General features: G+C 38.1%; 1 protein-coding gene across 1 annotated transcript in view; it reads right to left on the bottom strand.

Annotated features, from left to right (window-relative positions):
- LOC136874722 (uncharacterized) overlaps positions 1-22,737 on the bottom strand; it is a 105,605-nt gene extending 82,868 nt beyond the window's left edge. The window contains exons 1-3 of the mRNA XM_067148383.2: positions 22,572-22,737; positions 20,174-20,281; positions 6,204-6,333 (exon numbers count right to left, since the gene is read on the bottom strand). Of these exons, the coding sequence (XP_067004484.1) occupies positions 6,204-6,269 (66 nt within the window). The 5' untranslated portion in view covers positions 6,270-6,333; positions 20,174-20,281; positions 22,572-22,737. The remainder of the gene's footprint in view (positions 1-6,203; positions 6,334-20,173; positions 20,282-22,571) is intronic.
- Positions 22,738-26,428: the final 3,691 nt, after the last annotated feature.

The raw sequence follows: 26,428 nt of genomic DNA, 5'->3' as shown, positions 1-26,428 counted from the left end.
AATAATAATAATAATAATAATAATAATAATCGTACGGCCTCAGCTACCGTGTGCAGACATTTGAAGTTGACGCCATCTGGCTGTCTGCTCGTCAATTTTGAGGTTCCGTTATACTCTAGGCCTACTAGATGGCAGACCGAGTAAACCGAAACTCTCTTGGGCGTCTGTGGCTGAGATTTAATTAATTTTGTCGGGTAAACACCAAATGTGTCACCAGAGATCTCTTACATGCCGACATCGTACGACATGAAGTGTAGAATGGACTTTTTTCTGCCCTTCAAAAATCCGACTACCTCTGCCGGGTTTGAACCCGCTATCTTGGGATTCCGAGGCCGTCACTCTACCACTGATCCACAGAGGCAGCTGTCTTTACCATGAAATACATCGTCGTCGTACATGACTGAATTACTATCAATATATCTTAGAGAAACTGTAATGTACATGAAACCGAAATTGAGTTTAATTTCCACGATACATTCTTCCTATATAAAGGAGACCATGTAGCTTATCCACCTTCATTTCAGCCACATAAATATTCAGCAACAATTGCAAAATCACATTAGAGGACATATACAACTTTTTAAGTAGAAATAGTCTGGAACATAGATTAGTGAGGTTGGACATCCTGCCCGTCATCATTCAAGAGTCGCTGTTGAACATACTAAGTTTCTATTTTACACAATAATAGTGAAATGTTGATGAAGACGACATGCACCCAGCCCCCGTGCCAGAGAAATTAACCAACGGTGGTTCAAATTCCGCACCCTGTCGGGAATCAAACCCACACCCTGTGACCAAAGGCCAGCACGCTAACCATTTAGCCATGGGGCCAGACAATAATAGTGAAAAAGCATGTTCACTGGATATTTCTACTCTTTAAAGAACAGTGAGTACCACGAATTAATATCCTGTTTTGTTGATTCCTGTAAACTTCGTATGTACGGTTTTGTTTCACCAGTTCCTAGCGTATCTACTGAATGAAAACTTTGTAGACCAATGGATTCAGTTTTATGTTTATTGCCTTCAGTCGTCACGACAGTGGTTTCAATGACAACAGTCGCTCAATTACAAATCCTGTCGAACCTAACCTAACCCTGCGACAATCAGTGGTTTTCGATGGATCACTACCTAACCGGTCATTATAATTTGTTTTCAGTGGATCACAACCAAACCTGTCCCTATCAGTGGTTTTCGGAAGAATACAGTGGTTTTGTCACAAGCCAATACAGACTCTTGAATCAGTGTTTAAAAATGGGAAAGTGTAGAAAACCCTCTTCAGGAATGCCAATCTCGAAGTCTATAGTCTTTTTAGCATTGTCACACAGCTGAAATTCACTTTAGAGGTAATTGTAAAAAGTCATATATAGGCTCTACAGATACATAGTACATTACCATTTCCATCTCGATTGCTATGAGACGCACACTGCATAGCGGTTTCGCTCTATAGATAAATCATATTATAGTGAAAAAAATTTGTTTAAAAAAAATGTCTGTCTGGCATGAAGGTCCAGAAGGAAAATACTTTCATTGGAATTCTTATTTATGTGTTCACCACCCTAGTAGGTTTAAATAAACTTTATAAATACTTTGTAAGACCCATTCTCGAATATGGATCTGCATGTTGGGATGCGTACAGGATGGGTTTAATAAATTCCCTAGAGAAAGTTCAAAGAAGAGCGATGCGTTTCGTAACTGGCAATAGAAGGAATACCATTAATTGGGAAAGTCTTCAATCTAGAAGTACTAGAGCTCGCCTGTGTGGTCTTTATAAGAGCTATACAGGAAGGGCTGCTTGGAGTTGTATTAGGAATAGGTTAGAACCTCCCTCATACTTATCGAGAAATTATCATAAGCATAAAATTAGGGCCAGAAACCAGCATACGGATGTGGGCAAGTTTTCCTTCGTCAACAGGACCATAAGGGATTGGAATAAATTACCTCCAGCAGTCTTTGATAGATTCCCTTCTGATATCAAGTCATTTAAGAAGACCATTTGTGTAAAATGAAAAGTAAAAGTTGTAAATTACGGGCACTGAATTTGTGATTTTCTGCTTGGTTTCGATTGTGAAACTGGGAGGCTTTTTCTTGTGGTATTCTCTTTCCAGGGAAGTGCTTGCTGTACTCATGTTTTTTGTAATTATTGTTGTTCTTGGTTAATTAACAATGAACTTTATTTTATTATCACTTGTAACGTTAAGCTAGTAGTAAGAGCCATAGTGGCAAGTATTGGAAATAATTAAATTGTGTATGAAACTGTACATGATGCTGGATTTAGAATGACTAGTAGTATTTCTTGTAATTTTTTTTTTCCATGGAATTCCTTTTTGTACTTGAGTTGTTGTAGTTGTTGGGTAGTATGATTTAACTTTATTATCACTTGTAGTGTTAAGGTAGTAGTAAGTTCAATCTATAGTATTGTAATTTGTAGTGTTAAGTACTGGAAATACTTAAGTTGTGTGTGAATATGTATATAATGACACTGGATTTAGAAAGTTAAATTAGTAGTATTTGTTGCTTGTTGTAATGTTGTTGTTGTAGGGTCATTACGGTTTAACTTCACTTTATTATCACTTATAATGTTAAGCTAGTAGTAAGGTCAACCTATAATATTGTAAGCCATATTGTTAAGCACTGTAAATACTTAAGTTGTGTGTGAATTTGTATATGATGTTGCTCGATTTAGAATATTAAACTAGCAGTAATTCTTGTTATATTTTCCTTCCATATATCTACTTCTTGTACTCTTGGTGTTTGTTTGTTTGTTTGTTTGTTTGTTTGTTTGTTTGTTTGTTGTAGTTGGGTAATTATGTTAACTTTATTATCACATTACTGTAAGTGACCGTTGCCACTGGGATATTTCCCATTTGCAATTTATTAATAATTTATTAATAATAATAATAATAATAATAATAATAATAATGAGTGACAGGGGTTTAACGTCATTTGGAAGGAATGTTTTGCGTATGATAAATGAGTACCAGGTTAACTATTGGGGGCAAAGGCGGTCATGCGTAGAGCTAACCACTCCACCCAACCCCACCAAGTGCCAACGTCATGGATAGTGGAAGCCTTCACCTTCCACCCTTCCAATGGCTTTCATGGTTTGTATGGAGATGACTTTGCTTTTTGCTTTTTAAATATTAGTATTCATGTTTATTATGTTTGTTTATTCATACCCCTGCTTTGTAATTCAGTGACCATGGAATGGCTCTAAATGTTGTAAATTATATTTACTTGTATTTATTTCCTTTTTCCTTATTACACACGTTTGTTGTTGTTATTATTATTACTACTACATATCGCTTAACATGTAAATAAACTAATATTTAATGCAGTAAATAATGCTTATCTCTTCGGATTCATTTCTTCGTTGCATATTCGTTTTGCTATGACAACATGACTTCTTTATGATATAAATAAATATAAAATAAAAGTATTTCTTCCCAAATATATTTGTTATACGTGCACCAATCAGAGAACCAACTAGGGAAGTACCTCTTACTAAGGTGCATAATGTTTTTGCATACATGTATAATTGAAGAATTGAAGATCCATATACAGGTAAGTGGGTCGCCCATGTGGTAGGCCTATTACGCGTCATAGGAAACTGAGTGAACTGGCTGTGCAGTTTGATCACATTGCTGTGAACTTGGATTCAGGAGATGGTGATGGATTCGAACTACACAATCGGCAGGTCTGAAGTTTTGTTTGTTTTTTTTGCCCGTCATTTTCATTTCAGGCTAGTGCTGTGTCTGTACGCTTATTTACATTTTAAATCCTAGCCCTTTTTCCTATCCAATTCTTGCCTCACAACCTGTCTTCATGTGATTTAAGCCAATATCTATGTAAAAATCTGGTTATGTTGTTTGACTCATAGTGCTCCTGTACATTGGTTTCCGTAATGTTGAAAGCTTGAGATACACCAACTTGTAAGCTGAAAATATGTTTAAAATGCCAAGTGCCGAAAACCGTAAAAGTTCTTAGTGGGATGTAAAGCTGTTAGCATTATTATAAAAAGGAAGGATATATGTCTTATGTGGTAAGTCCTTGAACTTGCAGAAATCGCAATGAATTATACAATCTATATTCCCTCCCCCCTTCCTTTAAGAATGCAGTTATAGTAATGCATACATCAGAATAAAGGCAGGAAATGTTTAAAATTAATTTAAGCGAGTGAAGGAGAGAATGTATGACTAGCTGAGGTTGGTGGATTCGAGTTCGGCGGTATTTGAAAGTGCTCAAATACGCCAGCCTCATGTCTAGATCTACTGGTACATAAAGAACTCTTGCGGGACGAAATACTGGCACCTCGGTGTATGTGAAAACGATAGAAGTAGATAGTAGAACTAATATTCAATTCTGCAGTGAGCTTGAAAGCTGACCTAATTTCCGTTCACGTAGCTTTGCACATTAGTATTCCTATATGTTTCCTGAAAACCGTGAAGATATAACCAGCCTGCAGGCTGAAAATATGCCCAATCTCTCTCCTTACTGGTTACCGGTATTGAAGAGAGAAGGAAATGTTCGCGCAAAAGAAAGGGAAGTCATTGGATGTCTGGAACTTTCGAAAATCACACTGCAAAGACTTATTAAACAAATTGCATCGTTTAACACGCCCCTCTTTTCAAGAATATGGTTATAGTACACCTACTGTATATCAAAATAAAGACAGATATATGTAACATTAATTTGAGTGAGAAAGGGTGTTTGTTTCCTTAATTTCTCATTGAGCGTGGAAACCGACTTAATTATGAATATCTTGATTTATTTCATCTTAACTTTTATCATTTACTACGGTAGGGAAATATTTATTATCGGTGTTTACATGGAGGTTAGTTTGTTATGGTTATGTCTGGTGATTTTAATATGTAACCAGGCAGGTTGGCAGCAGTGATCAGCCATTACAAAAAAGAGAAAAGGAGAGCATCGGGCGGCGATATTTACTTTCTGGGGTATTTCGTTACGTGGCGATTACTATAGATAGTGTGAAGGTTAATTCTCCAATTCAGTGAAATGCCACCATACTTCTGGAAATCACACATACAGCAAAATCATTGCCCTCCTTTGTTTCCACTCTGATGTGCCAACACTTCTGGTCATACTTTAACAACTGTATTGCTATACCTTAGAATATTAAACAAAAGAAGATATGGTAATATGGTAATCTTACTGTTATTTTATTAGATTGGTAGGACGAATTGTAAGATCCAAAGGTCTTCTGTAGTTGGTTTTAAAATGAAGTCTAGCGTAAGATTTGTATATGGCACACATATTAGGGTTACCCATAAAAGAAGAGGGTAGGACAGTATGAAATGGTGTGGAGGCTGTTATCATCCTAACTAATTGCACAGTAACATTATAAGAAATATCAAACCTAGAGTTGTTGAACGGGAGCCCACCTTATATGTCAGATATGTTTAGATATCACTCTCTTCTGTAGTGCTTGTATCTTGGAACTCCTCCAGCACACATTTATTCTGAAAACAGTGTGCATTAATAGCAAAATCTAAACTTTTAGGAACTATTGGGCAATACCATATCAATAAAGTAGCAGTCCACAGTCTCTGCTGGAGTGGGAAGGAAACGGCCGTGGCTTTAATTAAGGTACAGCCCCAGCATTTGCCTCGTGTAAAAATGGGAAACCACGGAAAACCATCTTCAGGGCTGCCGACAGTGGGGTTTGAACCTACTATCTCCCGAATACTGGATACTGTTATTTTACACGTTGTGAGTCTCACAAGTCACAGTTATTCATTTAAAGTCCCTCTGCCAACATTTAAGGTTTTCCAAGACACCGAAGTGGAAGAATTTTATCGTGCAGGAATTTGCATATATGCCAGTATTACCACTGACATGTACTGAGATATTTCAGCATCTCTAAATACCACTGAACTGAGCCAGGAATTCAGAAGGCCATTGCTTTACCATTTGAACAACTTAGACTGATATTCTTGCTGTCAAGAGCCACTGAGCTGCAAGATTCACACTCAGAAGATTAATACATATTGTGGTGAGTGTAGCAACAGATGGAGCAAAATAAAGAATTAAAATCTCACTTCTTCTACAAAACCTTTCACTGAATCTTGGCCTTCATTGGGGTGTTTTCCTTGATGTGTGCTATAGTGGCAGTAACCAGCCAAACTTACTTGACAGCTAAGGGTTAAATTTCTAATCATAATGAACTTATCTGGAAATATACTTACAAGTGAATCATTTCCTGTTTCTTCATGCCAAACTGGCTCATCTTTGATCTCTATATCCATGTCCATTTCAAGCTAACAATGAAGTAGTTTGAAGGTTCTGGGATTGTAAATTACTTCCAGAGACTTTACACTGAAACATGAGCCAGAAAAATATATTATTATTATTATTATTATTATTATTATTATTATTATTATTATTATTATTATTACAATAACTGTTCAGATCATACAAATTCTGAATGGTCCACAAAGCAACGAAGTCATCTATAGTCTCTGTATCTCTCTCAACACCTGGGCAGATGTGGGAGTAACAAACCAGCTATCTGCATGCATATACAAAGACGAATTGAGCTGATAGCTCAACAGACTGAAAAATATTATTTTGTACAAAAGTGAAACATGAATTATAATTGGTGCTGAGAAAAACAGAATTGAAATCTTTGAAATGTGATATTATCCAGAGTTTTTGATTGAAGAAAAACTGAACCTAAGAATACAAAGTGGATTATTTGTAGGATTATTGTATGCATTTGTCCACAATCCCTTGAGGAAATGCCAGATCCTCTCAATCATGTAGCAAATTCCCTAACAGTTTCCAAAGAAGTAACTCTTACAGATTCAAATGCTTTAGACAATGATATGGAGCAACCTCCTAACCCCAGAAATGAAGCCTCTGGACCAGGGATGGCAAACCCTTTCTGACTAGTGTGTCAGTTAAGGTCTTGTTTATTACTTTTTGCTGTCTAGTGTGCCATCAGTTATTTTCCTTTAAAATCACCATGAAAACCCCTCATTTCACTTCATTTAGGTATTAGATTGCATTACACATGAATTTAATCTACTGAATGTTTCATGATCCTATTTTGCAAACATCACTGAAAAGGACACTTCTTTGCTAGTTGCTTTACGTCGCACCGACACAGATAGGTCTTATGGTGACGATAGGACAGGAAAGGGCTAGGAGTGGGAAGGAAACGGCCGTGGCCTTAATTAAGGTACAGCCCCAGCATTTGCCTCGTGTAAAAATGGGAAACCACGGAAAACCATCTTCAGGGCTGCCGACAGTGGGGTTTGAACCTACTATCTCCCGAATACTGGATACTGTTATTTTACACGTTGTGAGTCTCATATGCAACCACTTGGAGTCAACAACTCTATTGTATTCTACGTACCTGATTCTCAATCAACAACGCTCGAAGATTTATTTTTCGACATTTTTAATTAATCCACACTTCATTAATGTCAAACAATCTGTACAATCCAAATGTATGTCAGATCATTATGACTGTCTCATTCTACAAATAACTAACGTATACTTTTTTTAGATGAACACTAGTATTCATTCCATGTACATATAATACTATGACAAGTTCATTATTGAATTTTATTTGCATTTAAGTATTGCTTTTTCCACAAACTAGATTTTATGACTGTTTTATCTTGTATTATTATACTTTAATGAGAAACCCAGTTCAGGGCCCTGACTTAGCTTTAGATTAAGTATGGCTGAAGATGCTTACAAAACCTAAGCGAAACATGTCCCATTTTAACATGTATGTAGTATTTGTATCTTAGACTTAAGAGATCTTAAAGTATTGGAATGCTGTTTTTTAAATAAATTTGCTTGAAACTTTTACATACTGGATACTGGCCGCACTTAAGCAACTGCAGCTATCAAGCTCGGTAAAGGACACTTCAAAAACAGGTATTTTTTTAAAAAAAGGTAAATTTTAACATACATACATTATCAATATAGACTTATGCCTTTCAGTGCTCAATCTGCAAGCCTCTGTGCATTTACTAAACGTTGCCATAATCCTCTATTTGCAACTACTGCTGTGGCCTCATTTAGTTCTATATCTCTTACCTTTAAATCATTAGAAACTGAATCTAACCATCGTCTTGGACTCCCTCTACTCCCCTTACCCTCAACAACAGAGTCCATTATTCTCCTAGGTAACCCATCCTCCTCCATTCATCTCACATGACAAAACCACCGAAGCCGGTATATCCATACAGCTTCATCCATTCAGTTCATTCCTAACTTAGCCTTTATCTCCTCATTTCGAGTACCCTCCTGCTACTCTTTCCACCTGTTTCTACCAGCAATCATTTTCGCTACTTTCATGTCTGTTACTTATAACTTATAAATAAAATCTCCTGAGTCCACCCAGCTTTCGCTCCCATAAAGCAAAGTTGGTGTGAAAACAGACCAATGTAATGATAGTTTCATCCGGGAGCTGACTTCCTTCTTACAGAACACTGTTGATTACAACTGCGAGCTCACTGCATTAGCTTTACTACATCTTGATTCAATCTCACTTACTATATTACCATCCTGGGAGAACACACAACCAAATACCTAAAAACTTAAACTTAATTTTAAGAATAAGATACAGTTTTGCTTTAACCTAATAAAAATTGTAAAAAGAAAAAAAAGGCCATAGAATTAATTGAGACATACTTCTTTATTACAGTGTAATGTTAAAATATGCTATGTTGTTATTTTTATTACAAGCTAAAAAAATTAAAATATGTTAGTATGTTGTGCAGCTTGCCACAGGAGTCGTGTCCCTGCTCTGGACAAAGTTAAAACCCTCCGATAAAATCTGACCTATACAATGATCATCCTATGTTCCTTATGTGGTGTCTGTGGAATCTACTTCTGACAACAATAGCCTTAGTAGCCTAAATCTAATGGCCCTTGGTCAATTATTTTATGTGAAAAATTCCAGACATTAGACAAATATTAATAAAAGGTAGGAACACAGTTGAAATTAATTTCACATCTAATAAAGTTGCAAACAACTTCCTACTAAACCCTTACTTTCAAAAAACATCTCAAGGCATTTATATATTCATGTGTTAATGGAGAAGAATCATTAGGGGAGTTGACTGTTCCCTATATGAAGCTGACATCCCAAGATTTTACTGAATAACCAATATCTATCATCCCAGTTAAACACACGAACAGACGCACTTCTCGCAATGGTGATACAGAATGTATCCCCAATGGCACTTCTTCTTCTACCGTTTTTCCCACATAGGTGGGGTCGTGGGTGCAAACTGTGTCACACAAGTGGATTTGGCCCTGTTTTACGGCCAGATACCCTTCCTGATGCCAACCCTATATGGATGGATGTAATCACTATTGCGTGTTTCTGTGGTGGTTGGTAGTGTAGTGCATTGTCTGAATATGAAGATGAAAGTGTTGGGACAAACACAAACACCCAGTCCCCAAGCCAGAAGAATTAATCACACGCGATTAAAATCAGTGACCCAGCCAGGAATCGAACCTGGGACCCTCTGAACCGAAGGCCTCAATGCTGACCAATCAGCCAATGAGTCATATACCTAATGGCACCATCAATATCATATTTAAACGCCCAAAACTACTCCAATCTGTATCAATCTTTAACTTTAATACTGAAGTCCAAGCTTTTATATTTTCACTGACTATCTGCCTGCATTGTCAACACTATGATCATACAACCAAAAATTACTGGTCAAGTGTACCTCATTACAAATGTTCCCTAAATCACTCATCTCAACAATGCTCTCAGACATTGTATAAATGTGTCAATTGCTCAGGTAACCACCCTGCTGGGTCTGATTGTTGTCCAGGACATCTTAGGCAGAAAGAGATGAAAAGCTTATGTTGATTGAAAACAAATCCTATACAGAATTGAAGAACTCTTCTTCTCCACTAGTAAATAACTTCAACCCTTGATTACTATGCCAGCAACTTCCCCCTCTCCCCATCAGAACACCTGCTGTGAGCACTGAACCCACCCCAAGGAAACAAAAAATTTTTGGCAGTTATAAACAGTCCTCCCCACACTCGGCTTATACATTCCCCTGGATATGATATTCAGGGATATCAAGCTATTCTGCCCTCTTGTAAAGGCTTCAACATCTCTCTTATTTTACACCCACTTTCTAACCTCCTGATGCAACTGACGATATGACGACATAATATGCAAAAGCCGCCAAGTCCAATTTCTGACATTTTGAAGCTGTATACGCCATTATGTGCACAACGGAGAATTCTTTGGTTATATTTTTTTACTCATTCGCAAAACCCTCCATTTTATGTTATAAATGCATGTACAAATTTGCAGTTTCAAGCAATAACCGTCAAGTCCTTAAGGCCATGGCAAGCAAGAGCCGCCAAGTCCACAGGAGCCAATGAAACTGCTCATCCGTCTTACGTGACATAGTTTATAGGTTTCATTTCACAGATGTTTATCAGGTCGTAAGATCACATACATTTATTTAAATTATCAAGAAATATATTAATAACATGGAAGATTGGTCTGTTAAAATAATTCCATGTGAAATCAAGAGAATAATACTGAAAAAAAAAAACACAAGCAGTGGAGTTACAGTCCAGGGTGAAGCACATTACCGCACTGATCTATGTATTCCAAAAAGTATTCTCAAGAAGGGAAAGAGATTAGAAAACACTACTCTTAATATTCTTCCAAATGGTGTTCAAGTAAAAAAAAAATCTCACAGACATAGACAACCTACTGAAAAAGCAATGGAATGGAATAGCAAGAAATGGAGAGCCTCAAATTCTACAAGGACCTCATCGATGCTTCCAATGAAAATGTACCTGAATTAGTGGAAGATGAACCTGCCTGTGAAGGGAATGGGAGCAAGTATGTGCCTGATCTGAGAGTTTACAACAATGTGAATGTTTCTGATTGTCAAGATCTATTTGGTGAACCATAACTAATTTAATTAAACATTTTTCTTGAATTTACCCCTGTAAAAAGCTTTTTATTATTGAAATAATTCATTGTTAACGCAAAATACTTGATTGCAGAGACTTAGCTTCTCATTCATCTACATGATAGAATTGATGATTACTATCATGTTCCAACCAACACCCTCCAAGTCCAAAATAAAATCCACATTTACAGCAAAAGTAATAGATATGTGTTTATTTTTCTTTGCTCATATTATTCCCAAACCCCTTACATATCGCTTGTCCAATGCACACACAATAAGAACAAATCTGAAAGCAGAGGCACGTTTTTCTCTATTTCTGAAAATGTTGTCAATGTGGACTTGGCGGCTTTTGCATCTTATATTCTCATATATTCTTTTTCTACTCCATCTGTCTCCCAATCTATCTCTACTCCTATCCTGAGTACCAATCCCCAGGTGCAAGCATTCTCCAGCAAAAATGTTACAGGATTCATTAACCAACCTGACCAAAGATGTGACGGCATATCATCAAATCTATTCACGATAAGCTTTTACAACTTGTCTCCTCCCTCTTCCCTAACAAGAAGACGCTGCAATGGAACTGCAAGACCATCTTACGCAAGCCACATGAACTCTTACCCCTTATCCACTTACACCAACCCCACATCATTTTTTAAAATAAAACTTCGCTTAAACCTAAATTTCTGTTTCGTATCTGCCATTACTCCAGTATTAGGCATGATACAAATGGCTTTGATGTCACATACATTCTTATATCTACCCAGTAATCCTTCGTTCCCTTTCCCATCCTTACCTTATTCGAGGAACTAAGGCCGTTGCCATTATGACACATTGTCTCACTTCCCTTTGGTGTCCTCCGGGAATCAAAGGGTCCTTTCAACCTTCATTCTTGGTGGATTTTTTAATGACCATCACCCCCATTCAGGCAGTGAAACTTCTTGTCCAAAAGGCAACAAAATTGTCAAGATCTCTTCAGAGCTAAACCTACATATTCTTAATGATGGTTTACTTACAAGACTTATGCACCCCACCCACTACATTCCCAATTTAAAAGTGCTGTGGACTTAACTATATGTTCAGTCAATATTGCCCATTCGCTTCATTGATACCCATCAAAGCGACCACTTCCCTATTCTAATATCCTCCACCTCCCTCTCCTCTCCCCACCTATCTTTTGCAATGCCCACAGAAACCTAAGGAATTTTTATTTTAAGCTTTTCCACAACTTCCTTACCAACAAGCTAGCTTCACTATCTCAACAACTCTGGTATTATGACCGTATCACCTCATCCATTCAGATTTAAAATTATACCATCAATTCCTTACACATCTACCAGAAGGCCCATTCAAGAGAATAAAATGGTGGGATATGGAGTGTTCAGCTCTCATCACAAACGTTGAAAAATTGCTTAATTTATTTCGCTTGCTTGGCACTTTCCAATCCTTCCTTCATTATAAGGTCAGGGTGGCTCAAACCCAATCACTATTTAATGCTAAACATTGCCTGATGTGGAAGACTTACATTAGCTCACTCAATAGACAAACTCCTATTAAAGATATTTGGGGTCCTATGTCCCATCTTTCTTACCACTTCTTCCCCTGCTCAGAGTCCAAATCTCCATGCCGTTTATCGATTTTTTACTAACATTACTCCAGATTGTTCTCCTTTTTCTTTTTCATTTCACTCTTCCTCCCACCTCTGATAAATTCTCAATTTTCTGTCAACTTTCATTGAATTGTATCATGCCATCAACAATGCCCATGACTCGTCCCCTGGTCGAGACGATATTTCTCAATCAATCTTAAAAAACTTTGCGCCCCATAACCATGACCATCCTGTTATACTCCTTAAATGTGATACTAACAACCACCAATGTTCCCCCTGACTGGAATGATTTTAATCTGGTCACTATTCTAAAGAAGAGAAAAGCACCCATCAACCAAATAGTTATCATGGTATCTACCTTGGATAATATCTGAGAAAAATCTTATAAACAATTCTCTTGGAATGTTTATTTATGGTGCCTGGGATATTAAATATTCCTAAACACTAATATGCCTTTACTAAAGGACACCATAAATATCCTCCTAACTGATATTCTCTTCGCCTGTTACCACAAAGAATCCGTATTAGCTATTTTTGTAGACTTAAAAGGTGCACTCGATAACGTCAATATTCATATCCTGGGGCAAAAGCTCCTGTAACTTCAACTCCCTATATCTTTTATCACCATTCTATATAAATTATTTAACATCCTGTACTCAACAACTCAAATACTTTCCCAGGGTTAAACCATGACAAACCTCTATAGGTCTTCCTCAAGATGATATCCTCAGTCCTATCCTTTTCATTTTGTATTTCTCCACCCCAGGGAGTCAGGTCTCTCCACACTTGCGCATCCTTCAATTTGCAAATGACCTTGTATCTCTCTCCTCCCACGCTTCCATTTTTGACATTCAGCAATATATGGAAAAAGCCCCTTCCTCCCTCAACTCCTGACTAAATAATCACAGTCTAGAAGTAGCCCCTTCCAAATGTCAGGCGGTCTGTTTTTCTTGCTCTAACCGGGAATATCACTCACCTATCCATTATCTATACAACCCCATACCAATAAAAAGATGCACAAAATATCTAGATACTAATCTAGATTACAAACTGCTATCGAAACCTAGGATTAATCAGCTCACTACCAAACTTTCCTTAAAACGTAATTTTTTGAAATCTCTTATCTAAGAAAAAGTGGGAAGCAGATCCTGCCACCCTCCTTACATTACACACAAACACAGTCCGATCGGTATTGGATTAAGGCACTAGGTTCATTGGCATTGTCTCCCAAGACTATAAATCCAAACCAGACTCCCTCCAATCCCAATTTTTAAAACTCCTACTGGGAGCACTCCCTTCCTCTCCCAAAAATGCTACTCTCGCTGAATCTTCTGAGTCTCCTTTAGTCTTCCAAAGGAATCACATTTTCACTTAATATTTACTCACGATTATCTCTTGTGCCTCTCAGCCACTACTCCCTAAACTAACACTCTAACACTCCTTTAAAGAAATTGTCGTGATTTACACATCTCTTCTCAAAAATACCCAGCACTTCTTTGGTCCTTTATTACTTTTGGTCACTTTAGGTCTTCTGTCATTCAAACCTTTACTCATCCCAAGTATATCCGCTGTTACAAAGCAAATCATTACACCTTTAATAATTTTCCCTTCCCCAAACTCTCATTCACTCTACCGTTCCCTCCCCCCTCAAAAAGATAAAGCTTCAGCTGGAAAGTTTAAAACCTGTTTCTCCAATCTTCTATACTGATGGTTCAAAACATTCTAATCCCATCAATGTCGTAACCTCATTTTTACTCTCATCATTTGAATATATTCAAATTCTTTACCCTTCCTTCTGCCGCATCCTCCTTTACAGCAGAACTTTATGCAATTCAACAAGCCTTAATATCCATCAAACATTCCCAACTTTCCTGTGCATATGTGGCTGCTGGTTCACTTAGTGCACTTAAAAATTCCAATCACACTCATAATTGGTATACAAGCTCACTGAAAAATAATTATTCACTCTAGTGCACATGCACACATGGATTGCTAATCCTGTACAGATGGCGCAGCGAACAAGTCCCGTGCTCAACCGCACACACATTGCCTCTATGTGAGCATAAGGCAGTAGCAATCAGTGAGACTGATGTTATAAGTGGACAGTGTGTGTCAACATGGGTAGATGTAAAGATGTGACAGGGTGGCAAAAAGGGTTAAAAGAGTTAAGTTGCTGGATTTGTTGATGTTTTGCAGTAGACTGTTAAACGTGTCTACAGGTAGTGGTGTACTACACGTGGCCATGGAACACATCAGAACTGTGGTCGGAATAAGATCCTGACAGAGAGATCGGAGACACATTTCACAGCTTGTGGAACAAAATCGCTTCCAAACCTGACAGAAATTGCTGCAGTCACTGAAGGAAGCTCCATCCCAACCTGTTAGCGAGAGAACATTGCAACGGGAACTACTTCCAACGGAACATTTAGAGTTGGTCACATCGCCAGAGGTCATTGCTCATGAAGGCACATAAAGAAGCGCATCTTCAATGGGCTAGAAATCATCAAACATGGACAGTAGCTGACTGGCGGAACACAATGTGGTCTGAAAAATCACGTGTTTGCTTGTATTCCAATGACAAATGTCATCAAGTGCACGGAAGGCCAAATGAAGCATTTCATCCAGGATGTGGGCAAGGTCAGGTTCCAGCCAGATGTAGGTCTGTGATGTTTTCGGAGTGTTTTCCATATCATTGATTGTGCTCGCTCACTGAGGTAGCCACTAACATGAACCAGTATGTTTATTAGACATTCTGGATGATCAGGTGTTGCCTTTCAGTCAACATCTGCACAAAGGGTATGCTATTGTCAACCCGATTTTTAAATATGACAACAGCAAAGTTCATCGGGCTGGACACATATGTGACCAGTTTTATGAACACCCTCCCACACCATTACATCTCCATTGGTTGTAAAATCATCTGACTTGAATCCCACTGAAAATCAGTGGGACGTGTTGGAACAGCGGGCAAAACGCCATCAGCATTCCCGCAATTTACTGGAACTGTGCGACCAATCCTCAGCGTGTGGCTTAACCTTGATACGAAGTACCTGCACAACCTCATGGACTCACTTCCTAACAGAATCCAGGCAGTTATCAAGTCCTGAAGCATAGTTATATGGTATTAAATGGTGCTTGTAATGATTTCTCCAGGGGTAACAAATTTTTTGTCTGGTGAGCTTACAGCACCTACGAATAATCATTCAGCCGGTGCTAGGGTTACTCTACTATGGGTATGTGATCACACTAACATTCCTGGTAACCTACGAGCCGATGCCTTGGCAAATTTTGCAGCAAATGGGCAAGGTTACCCTTTCACACTCGCTATAATGCATGCTGATTTTTGGGAATATTACCATGCTCATATTTGGAATTTGTGACAAAAGGACTGAAGAAAATATGCTGCCTCTAAAGGTAACTTATTTCAACTCTTCCCCAGTATCCCACATAAACCTTGGTTACTTCTTTACAAATATTTATTTATTTATTTAATAAATGTGCCACCAACAGAGACACGCTCCAATTATAGGTGGCTTTTACAAATTATTTGAACAAATAACATAGAAATACCAAAAAGAAGAAAATGTGAAAACGCTATGTAAATGAGATAATAATACTCTGTATGAAATGGACGAAACAATATATCATATACAGAAGCCTGTTTATAAATCAAACACAAATTTGTAACAAAACCATGTAAATATTATACATATAAACAAATCACTTCGACGAGAAAAATTCTTTTAATATATTTACATATGTGTCATATTCATAAGCAAAGTCAAGATCTATATGATACTTATTAAGTTATTGTATGTTTCACACATATTGATAAACGGAGAGTTCTTAAAAAATACAGTTTTGGAGACTGGGGTAATAAACAATTGCTGAAATCTTAAATTTCCTTTTCTAACATTAAAGCATAACTCGTGAAGCAAACTATTATCGTCAATTAATGCATTAACCATCTTATAGAGATAAATTTGTTGAGCTATTACACGCCTACTGGCTAGCGATACATATTTAAATTCATTCAACAAAAATCCATATGAAACAATTTCTAAAGGGGAATATCTTATATTTTTTATAATAAATATATCTTTAAAAGCGTTTCTGCACCCTTTCAATTTGATTTTGATAAGATTTATAACATGGAGACCAAATTATACATGAATACTCAAGTTTTGATCGGACAATACTATTGAATCAGAGATGCCAACTTTCAAGAAAGGTAATTCGTAATGCAACCGTTCGGGCCCGGGAAGGGGGGGGGGGGGGGGGCGTTGAAATATTTTTTTCCGAGACTTTACTAACTTACGTATCATTGAAAAATCAATGAACATCATACAATTCAACCAAATATTCAACAAAGACTGGCATATAAAAAGTGTTTGATTGTTACCTGCTAAAGTAACAGGTGATCTGCAATAGGCCTACATATCTGAGTGGAGGTTGAATGATCATTTCTTTTGTTGAGTACTGTAGTTGCTCCCTTAGCAGCTTGTAGTTACTGTTTGGTAAACGTACACTGGGGACATGCTTTTCCTTTTGATATAATGTGCATCCTCTGCACTAACAGAGCACTTAACAGTTCGGTGTTCATATTAGCACGGAACTCACTCTTGTTCTTCCTCACCATACGCAACTGAAAAATCGCAGCTACATGCACTACAAAACACGTGTGAATGAGATTGTGAGGGACGCAGTAAACAGGGCCATTCTTTCGAGTATTCATCCCTAATTTTTTAAAATATTTTTGGTTTATTATTAGCGTCACTAATCACGGTAACGTCACCGCACGTATTTTCCTGCACAAGAAATCGCTTCATTATTTCAAACCTTTTGCAATTTGTAACACACGATTAGCATATATCCTACAATAGCAATATATGTGCATTTGGCAACCAAAATCGAAATAAATACTTCAACAGTCACGCACACAGTATCCACAATGATACGGAGTTTGTCACCACTTTGCCGCCAAAACAAAGACAAAAGAACTCGCATACTTGCATGGAATTCTGGTCATGTGACGAACAAAGACAACAACTCCGCAAGATATACCACTTCAACAGGTGCCTATTTTTCCGGTACTGGAAGCACACACTGCGTTCGACGCGTGAAAACTCGAAATATTCTTAAACGAGGAACAGGAAAGGGGTATAACTTATCACTGAGAAATCCCAAAATAATATTCTGAAAACTCAAGCTGTAATGGTATTTCTTGTGTATCCTTTTGAACACTTCATACACCTAGATTTAAAAATCAACAAAAATCGTAATTTGTGGTATGTGATTCGTAAATGCGTAATTGTGATGGGTAATTCGTAATTATTATGACTGAATCGTAATAGTTGGCATCTCTGTTGAATAATAAGGTGAGTGCATACGTGTTAGAAAAATCTCTTGAATTTCTAATCATAAAACCCAATTTCTTATAGGAATCATTAACCATTGTATTAATATGCTCCTTGAAAGATAAATTTCTTGTATACGCGACATAATATTCAATCATCATTCGTATAAGGTAAAACCATGCTTGTACCCCGTATAAAAATAGTTTATTCCAACCTCTGTGCCTGTGGACAAGAAATTGGTATGATTAACCATCCAATCTTTCAATTATCTATTTACAAATCATTACAAAAGCACCTCCTTTCACCCATTCGGTGTCCTAATTTTCCTCTTCCTTCAAATGTCGCTTGCCTGGTGTCTCATCCCAACCTTCAAATAGGAGAAATTCTCTCCAAATTTCTTGCTGTGGTTTTCTTATTTCGTATCTCCTATGTTTAAGATTGGTGGCTGGAAGAGGGTAAAGGCTAAGTCCAACAAACATAACAAGAAGAAGAAGTGGTGGCTGATTGATGACTGATTTGTTACTATAAGAGTAATCATACTCATTAGTGTGGGTTGTTGGTCCCACATATAATACAAGGTAATATTTATAAGATTTGACTTCCTAAATTGTATATTTCAATGTGGGGGGCAATATGAAGGGTACCCAGTTTACTTGCTCTGGCCATCACTGGTTATTCTATTAATTTATTAATGGTTTTATGTGCTCATAACTATCTAAAGGTTTTCAGGGCTAGAATTTTTTGTCCTGAAGGAAGTTCTTCAGCATCACTAATTCCCAAGCAATATTTTATGAAAGAGAGCAGCCAACTTTTATATCACACATAAATAGAATGTCAGGAGTAAATGCTGCCTATCAACTGGATATAGCTGTTGTGGGGTAATGATAACATAGAGCAGAATCTTCAAAATAAACCTGATACTCCAAGAAATCCTACACAAATATAGTACAACTCTCAAGACTTATAAACCTGTAACATTTATAACAATATCTTTCCATTTGCTTTACGTCACATCGACACAGATAGGTCTTATGGTGTGAAAATAGGAAATCATGGAAAACCAACTACAGAGCTATCGGCAGTAGGGTTCGAACCTACTATCTCCCGGAAGTAAGCTTACAGCTACGTGCCCCTACAAGCTCAGCCAACTCACCCGGTACCAATATTTGTGTAGCCTGTAAAATAAAAAAAAGAGATCAACATGAAAAATGTCCCTTTTAAATTAGACACAGAGACAAATAACACATCAATAAAGAACTAAAATTACTCAATAGATGTTGAATCTTGTAATTTCTTCCTAAAACAATCATCATCTATTCTTCACTTTCACTAGATAATTGTGATTAGCGTGATAAAATGTAATATCTAAATAAAGTATGAATTTTCATACTACCAGTAGAAATTTTTATAGTATAAATAAGAGGATATATCAGCTGAAATTGAACTTGTTAGTTTTTCCTTTATATTAGATATTACATACTAGATAATAAATCATGTCCAACCACTGGAGAGCGCTTTCAATTACATTTCTACAATTGAGCTCCAATAATGGCTCCTGGTAAAATGTGCAGGTTTCATTTGACATTGTTTCAAGTCAAAAACTGTTTAATTTAATTACATTTTTTATCCACATCTTCTCTTGCATGTATATGAGAAAAAGAAGCCTCAATTTCTAATATCCTGAGAGACATTTACAAAGCATCCACCATTGATTACTCCTTATATTAATAGGTTTTAAAACCCTTAGCGTGTTCCTGTCAGGATTATACGAACTAACATTTTTCTTTTCATTTCCTCATACACAGCATATTATGAAAATGGTACAAAGTTAAGGGATATATTACTGTATAATTTCTTTCCGACTATGTCCAATCAGAAGTTGTATAAATCTTCATTTTAGAGGAAAGGTTCAACAGATATCCGACCAAACTGAAATACAGTTGAACTTGCTTTATACGTAACTCTGTTCTACGTAATTCGTATTTGTACGTAATTTCCTTTAGGTCCCGGCAAAATACAATTTAAAAGCGTGTTAATTAAACCTTATTTATACGTAATCCGTTTATACGTAATTCGCTGTTATACATATTAAGTGCCAGTGAAATATAACTGAGCTTATGTAATTGCAATGAGAATGTGCTTTTTAAAAAGTAACTTCTGTATTTACGAAGTTTCCTCTTTGTCGGCGTAGGCGGAAGTAGAGCGATCGGGTTTCGGTGCTGAAACAGAACACAGAGTTTCACCGAGTGACATTGTTGATCCTTACTTACTGGCGCTTTAACAAAGGCGAGTCCCCTTCGCTCCTCCTCTACCTTCGTTGCTTTTGACACGCCGCCAAAGATTAAGATACATTATAAGCAAAGTGGGTGGTTTCGGTGCTGAAACAAAAGAAAATACAGTAAATTTGTTTGAATATGAGAATTTCTTTCGTGGGAACAACGGAGAAGTAATATGTCCATGATGCCGGTATCTGGTGTTTACTGTTGAACAGTAGTTTTGTCATTCAGTTGCTTTTGATTAGCCATGGAGAACAGAAAAAGGAAAGGTTGTACGAGAAGTGGACACTAATCCACACAAAACAAAAACTGAAATCACTTCAGACTTAGGGATTGCTTATACCACGCTATCAGTCATCAGTAAAAAAAAAAAAAAAAACTATTTTGGATGAGTTCTTAAAACTGGGTTCAAAATCAGCAAAGCGCAGCCGTCAGCAAGAAGGTGGTACGTAGATTTGGAGAAAGTACTTTTCACATGGTTCCAGCAAAAGCGGGCTGCAGCTCTACCAATTAGTGGAGACATGTTGAAGGCAAAGGTGATAGATTTAGCTAAAATGATGAGTATCACTGCTGCTTTCCAGGCTTCGCCAGGATGGCTGCAAGGATTTAAAGATCGTCATGGAAACACAGGGAGAACAATTTGCGGTGACTCAAAATCTGCAGACGACGTCACGGTGCAACACTGGAAAGAAGAGGTTCTGCTGGATATTGTAAGCGATTATCAGCCTCCAAACATCTACAACTGTGATGAGACCGGCCTATTCTACAATCTCCTTCCTAATAAAACATTAGCTGAAAAAAGTGACTCATGCGATGGAGGGAAGAAAAGTAAAATTTGTGTAACAGTACTTCTCGCCATCAATGCAGATGGATCTGACAAACTTCCTCCACTTGTGATAGGATAATCAAAGAATCCAAGGTGCTTTAAGAGTGTGAAAACAAAACCTAAGGAATATGAATCCAATGGAACAGTCGTTGAAAAAACTGCACATTGAAATGAAAAAGAAAGAGAAGATGATCCTTCTTCTTATGGATTGATGTGCAGCACATCCACCTCAAATCATTCTGGAGAATGTACGAGTGGAATTTTTCCCTCCTAACTGTACCAGTGTTCTACAACCGCTTGATTTGGGCATAATTGCAAATTTTAAAATGCATTATACAAAAATGCTGGTTCAACATTTAATAACACTGAGTGATGCAGGAAATGAACCTCTCTCCATTAATTTGCTACAAGCCATGGACTTTATTTCGGCTGCCTGGAAGCAGGTGTCATCCTCCACAATCAGCAACTGTTTCCGCAAAGCTGGTGTCTTACTAGAAGAGGCTACCTCTAATGGTGATTATAGATATGAAGTTTTGTCTGGAAATAAGCTAACGCTACAGGAGGCTGTAGAATTCGATACTTTTGTGCATTTCGATGACAATCTGGCTGTATGTGGAGAACTACCGGATGAAGAGATTATTGCTGATGTATGCCAACAACGTGGCGGTGATGGACCAGCTACAAGCGATAGTGACATTGGAGATGGAGATAACAACTTAAATCTTGACACCTGAACTGAGTGAAGTGTTAAGTGCAATTGAAGTGTGTAGGCGTTACATCAGTGTGAAAAGTTGTAGTGAAAATGCTTTGAATTCATTGCTAAAGGAGATTATACTCTTAATGCAAGAAAAGTGAAACAAGCCAAACTACCTGATTTTTTTAAGGCTGGGCCAAGCTCAAACTATTTTCTGTCTTAATGTAATTATTATTTGCAAGTATTACACATGTAGGTCTATTCCATTGGTTTTTCAGTAAATATGTGATGTATTGCATAAGTCTGATTTCTAAGTAATTCTGAGTTACAAGTAGCTTTTTCTCTTCCCCTTGATATACGTATAAGTCAGGTTCAATTGTATAATTAAGCATGCGAACAGGTATTCCTGCATCTACAGAACTTCAGCACACTTCTCCATACCATTAATTGGAGATATCCAATGCAGGGAATACACCGTTGATAAGCATTGGTACAACATAAAAGGGTAAAGACCTGCCAGCACTTGTAAAGCAAAAGCTAAGATTTAAAAAAAAATTAGCTTGTTTAAGGGCATAGTTTAAAACGCCTTATTAAAAAATTAGTGCTAGGACAAAATATGTAGAATTCTGGAACAGTTTAGCCTGATTACGATTATTATTCGGGAGAGGAATATTTGAAAAAGTAAGACTTTTATTCCACCCAGTCAAGTTTGCATGCTATGTTCATGTCACAAATATACAGTAATCTTAAGTATTGCCATTAAAAATGATCCCTCGGAAAATATTTAATGTAAATAAACTACTGTATGAAGAAAAGAAAATACCGAATGTCGTTTCTATTTTATGAAAAGTGTACTGAAAAATAAAGCTTACCGTACTCCATTTCTTATCACCCTCTGTATTAAGTTGAGGTGTAGAATATTGGCAAAAGTACGTGACTGAGACTTGAACTTCGCCGACAATAAGGCAGTGGTTGTAGACAGAGTGAGAAATGACATAAACCCTTATTTGAAGAAATAACACACTTGGAATAAAACTGTACCCAGTATCGTAGTAAGCTCAAAACAATTGCATATCAACATTCGGTAACAACAACTTCCCACATCGAAAGCAAACCAGAGGTTAACTGTTCATTAAGACTACTTCCAACTCGTTTGTTCAATACGGTCTAATAATCCATACAAGGGAAAATAAATTATATCGCTCAGTTTTATTATTAATAATTATAATAAATAAATAAAATATTGAATTTTACAGCGGTCGTATCCATCGTTCGCTGGTTTATTAGTTTCCTCGGGAGATCAGTGGTGGTGTCCGACCCATGATCACGGGCAGTAACGGCGATTGAGAGTTAGAAGTTGGGGGGGGGGGGGGGGGGGGCACAAAAATTCATAGATAACAAAAAGTACCCGGGTTTAAGGACTATAGCAGTGGAGGAGGGGGCAGGGGGAGATAAAATTGAGAAAATAATTACCAAGTGGTAAGTTTTTAACGTCTGAGCGAATTTCGACAGCGACGTAAAGGTTGAGTCTACCAAATTTAGTGCGATACCTAATAATAGTACTATACAATAAAACTGCCGCTCCCGTGGTGTAGGGATAGCGTACCTGCCTCTTACCCAGAGGCCCGGGTTCGATTACCGGCCAGGTCAGGGATTTTTACCTGGATCTGATGGCTGGTTCGAGGTCCACTCAGCCTACGAGAGTAGAATTGAGCAGCTACCTGACGGTGAGATAGCGGTCCCGGTCTAGAAAGCCAAGAATAACGGCCGAGAGGATTCGTCGTGCTGACCAAACAATACCTCGTAATCTGCAGGCCTTCGGGCTGAGCAGCGGTCGCTTCGTACGCCAAGGCCCTTCATTGCTGTAGTGCCACTAATTAGCACTAATATTATACAATAAAACTGTCATGAAAGGGACAATAATTGTACTTGTGTTGCAATTAAATAGAAGTACGCCGTGATTATACAATACAATAATTCATTATTTGACTACTCACGAACAAAGTAACATAGTACACTACCATAGACATAATTGCACAGTAGCGCTGCGAAGAGGAAGCGGTCTCCTGTTAATTGAAATGGATAATACGATTACAGCGCTCCTCCTGTGATCTCCGGTACGACCGACGGATGCAAAGCAGTTACGGCAGTAGCGTAGCCAGGATTTCAGTTTAGGGGTGGCCCATTCTTCCAGAAATTTATTTTGATAGTTGTCCAAACTTCCATCGCTTAGGTGGTGTAGAATACCTAGTAAGAGTGGTGGATTCGTGTGGATTCCGGAGGCCAATAGTAATCTTCTTATTCTTCTTCTTCTTCTTTTCCCACATGTGTGGGGTCGCGGGTGCGAACTGCGTCGCACATGTGGATTTGACCCTGTTTTACGGCCGGATGACCATCCCGATGCCAACCCTATAGAGAAGTAATCAGTGTTCTGTGTTTCTCTGGTGGTTGGTAGTGTAGTATGTTGTCTGAATATGAATATGTTCGGACAAACCGATGCCTACGTTATAATACAAGGCCTGGAAATAGAGCCCGTAAAACGCTATGGAAGTGGTTACACTGAAGTTCAATGCCGGGCCGCTAGGATCGCTTTCTTGCCCCCCGTCTACCAGGCTCGCGCCTTTAAACGTGTTCATTAACTAAGTTGGTTGTGAATGTATTATGTATTTGTCTGATGTTAAGCATTCGCAGTTCCAGACATGGTTTATTCACGAGAAATTAAAGTTAGTGGAATTTCGTTTCACAAGTTTCCAGCGAATGTTCAATGTTCGAAACATTATACAGAGGAAGTATTACGCATGAGATACGGCTTCAAGCTGATCGAAGTAGGCCTCTGTTCCTAAGTTTTGATCCGAGTTACGACATAAGAATCGGGCGATCCCAAAATTTGTCACTGGACTTTTTTTAAACTATGCTACCGTGACCGGCAATCATTTGAGAGGCATCATCAAACTCACAAATCTTAAATTAGGAAACCAACGAGGAAAATAATTTCATCATCATCATCATCATCATCATCATCTGTTTACTCGCCAGGGTCGGCTTTTCCCTCGGACACAGCGAGGGATCCCACATCTACCGCCTCAAGGGCAGTGTCCTGGAGCTTCAGACTCTTGGTCGGGGATACAACTGGGGAGAATGACCAGTACCTCGCCCAGGCGGCCTCACCTGCTATGCTGAACAGGGGCCTTGTGGAGGGATGGGAAGATTGGAAGGGATAGGCAAGGAAGAGGGAAGGAAGCGGCCGTGGCCTTATGTTAGGTACCATCCCGGCATTCGCCTGGAGGAGAAGTGGGAAACCACGGAAAACCACATCCAGGATGGCTGATGTGGGAATCGAACTCACCTCTACTCAGTTGACCTCCCGAGGCTGAGTGGACCCCGTTCCAGCCCTCATACCACTTTTCAAATTTCGTGGCAGAGCCGGGAATCGAACCCGGGCCTCCGGGGGTGGCAGCTAATCACGCTAACCACTACACCACAGAGGCGGACGGAAAATAATTTGCCCAACAAATTTCACGAAAATGAATGTAGCAAGAGCTAAAAATATTGTATTTTCCCCTGAAACAATCTCTGGTTTGAAAAGTATGGAGGTGGTTTTGTCCCGAGAGCATAAAATACAGTTTAAAATAAGCCATTTGTTTTATGGAGCATTTTATTAAATTGTTCAATGCGCATAACGTCTGCAACACCTCACATGGGACATATTCAGGAACGAAAACAAACGAGCATCTTTTAACCGGGCGAGTTGGTCGTGCGGTTAGGGGCGAGCGGCTGTGAGCTTACATCCGGGAGATAGTGGGTTCGAATCCCACTGTCGGCAGCCCTGAAGATGGTTTTCCGTGGTTTCCCATGTTGACACCTTAATTAAGGCCACGGCCGCTTCTTTCCAACTTCTGGGCCTTTCCTATCCCATCGTCGCCATAATACCTATCTGTGTCGGTGCGATGTAACGTCACTAGCAAAAAAAAATAGCTTCTTTTAGTACTGAAGATGAACTCCTCAGTTGGTTAATTAATGATTTCCTGTCATATATTAAGAAACGTAAAATGCATTCAGAGAAAGTAAAGAAGAATCATGAGAGAAATGTATCAGGCATAGATCTTGACTACCCAGTCCACTGTGGCCTGCGTAAAATACCTCATAAGTATACATTTTCATTACGCATTGACGAGGAACCTAACGAATTATGAAATCGAGCTCTTCTTCAGCTACATAAGACGCCAAGCGGAATACAATGACATTATGGTTCGTGTTGCAAAAGAAAAAACAGACTATAAAGGCTGTTTAGAACATATCTGTTCTCCAGCTACTCAAAGTCCAACATTGTGTCTTATTCGTTTTCAAGATCGAGGAGCCCTCAGGTACCGAAAATCATTTGTCACTTTGTCACTTCCGCTACGCAGTAGGTACTTTTCCCGAAGAGAGTTACTAAAAGGTGAACGTTTATTTTTTTCGAAAGACATATTCAACAGTGAAATTAAGTGTGGAAAGTGTAAAGGCGACAAAGCACCTCTTTTTCTACTATGAAAATTTCTGAGACCTTTGTTAGACAACATTGCTTTGAGCCACTCAAGTAGGAGAGAAAGTTTTGAAACTTGATAAGAAGCCCCTCAGAAGGAAAGTTTTGAAACTTCAATGACATATCCAAGCCAATACAGCACCGCTCTATAAATAAAGTAGTGTCAATACTCGCAAAAACATTCAGTTCTTTTTATTTAGGATATAC

Source organism: Anabrus simplex, chromosome 5, assembly GCF_040414725.1.
Source record: "Anabrus simplex isolate iqAnaSimp1 chromosome 5, ASM4041472v1, whole genome shotgun sequence".
Lineage (NCBI taxonomy): Eukaryota > Metazoa > Arthropoda > Insecta > Orthoptera > Tettigoniidae > Anabrus > Anabrus simplex.
The sequence above is the reverse complement of the archived record's forward strand: the minus strand, read 5'-3'. Positions and strand labels throughout refer to the sequence as shown.